This window comes from Buceros rhinoceros, unplaced genomic scaffold (genome assembly GCF_000710305.1).
Source record: "Buceros rhinoceros silvestris isolate BGI_N320 unplaced genomic scaffold, ASM71030v1 scaffold11121, whole genome shotgun sequence".
NCBI classification, from domain to species: Eukaryota; Metazoa; Chordata; class Aves; order Bucerotiformes; family Bucerotidae; genus Buceros; species Buceros rhinoceros.
Genome location: NW_010394894.1, coordinates 108666 through 110219, shown reverse-complemented (window position 1 = coordinate 110219; position 1554 = coordinate 108666). Strand labels below are relative to the sequence as shown.

Below are 1554 nucleotides of genomic sequence, written 5' to 3'. Positions count from 1 at the left end.
CAAAGGGAACTCCTTGTACCCCCTAGGAGCAGGGAAAGCTGGTAGAGAAACACTGACGCACTGAAGAGTGTTTTAAAAAGCTGTATGAGGATTGTTTACTTCCCTTTTTTAAGCCCCTGGGTAGTTGTCTGTCCTGAGGGTAAGTACTGCCTGTGCTGGGATGCTCAGAGATAACGGTGCTTTGGTGCTGAGATGAGTTTCCTGGGCATTAAGTGTAATGTTCAATTTCTTTTGTTACAGATGGAAGAAAAACGACGCAAGTACTCGATCAGCAGTGATAACTCAGACACCACTGACAGTAAGACCTTTAATTCAAGGCTTTGAACGAGATAACTTAAGCGATTCACCTCCAGCAGGGAAAACACTTGAATAATTACTTTGCAAAGAGTGGAGGAAACTGCATTGGCTGGGGAGCCTGGCCACAATGAATTGTGTGCTGGGCTGGGTTTGTCAGAAATGCAGCAACAAGCTGATACCAATTTCAACGCCCCGGCTGTGGCTGCCCTTAACTGATGAGAGACTCTCCCTCGTGTGAGGAGCCTGGGCGAGGGAGAGCTGCTGGTTGCAAATCTGCTAACGAAGCAAACGCCCTTTGCAGACAAGTTGTCCTTTCCTGTGAGCTGCAGCCCGAGACTAGTTAGTTCTTGATTGAGTTGTACTGGGGGAAAGGGAAGTTTTTACTGGAGTCAGGGTAAAACCGGAGCTGCCTTGTTGCCTTCCTGCGAGCTGAAGAGTGATGTTGGGAAAAGGCTAAGGCTCAAGCCAGCAAAGCTTGCAAGCCCACGCTTGCTTTTCAACGTGTACCTCACTTCGTGCTCATTCAGGAAAGCGCAGAAGCATGTGCTCAACAATAAACATGTGCGAATGCGCTGGATTTTGGCTATAAATAGAGCGCTTTCCTCTCCCACTTATTCCAGGGTTTCACCCACTGCAGACATACCGCAGTGCCTTGGTGTTCAGCACCCTCGAGGCACTAGTCTAATCCCTTGGCTGGGCTCCGGAGTTTCGTACTAGTTGCTCTTGGTTTCTTACAAATGTCACAGTAATTTTGTCTGGGCCATGCTGGGAATTTGCTCTCCACACTTTACAGGATCTGGCTGCTGGATATCCGAGAACGAAAGGGACTTTGGTAAAGACACTAAACTTCTGGGCCTTTTCCTAACAGGATGATGGGGAGATTACAGGGGGTTATGGAACGGCTGATCTTGCTGGGTTTGGCTGCCGTTCCCACAGCTTTAGCCAAAAAAATTGTCAGCTTGAGCAGAGTTTGCACCACTAACACCGACAGGAACCTGCTGTTCAGCTGCTGGAGGGGACCCCTTGTTGCTGGAGCCCTGGGAGGGGGGGCCTGGGGCCTGAGCAGTCCCTATGGAAAGTGTTTCAGGCTCTGTCAACTGCTCATTTCTCATAAAATAAAGGATATCCATCTCAGAAAGGGGTTTGTTTTGGAAGCCGTGCTCCAAACTTGTCGTCTCGTAACCCCCAGATGCTCAGAGGCTTACCCAGCCGAGCCGCGCTCGCTGGCTTTCCTTCCGGGCCGGGCGCGGGGGCCTT

At 50.2% G+C, this 1554-nt stretch overlaps 1 protein-coding gene across 1 annotated transcript in view; it reads left to right on the top strand.

Annotated features, from left to right (window-relative positions):
* The first annotated feature begins 240 nt into the window (after positions 1–240).
* Positions 241–1554, top strand: part of JADE2 (jade family PHD finger 2) — a 72423-nt gene continuing 71109 nt past the window's right edge. The window contains 1 exon segment of the mRNA XM_010145374.1: positions 241–298. Within this exon segment, the coding sequence (XP_010143676.1) occupies positions 241–298 (58 nt within the window).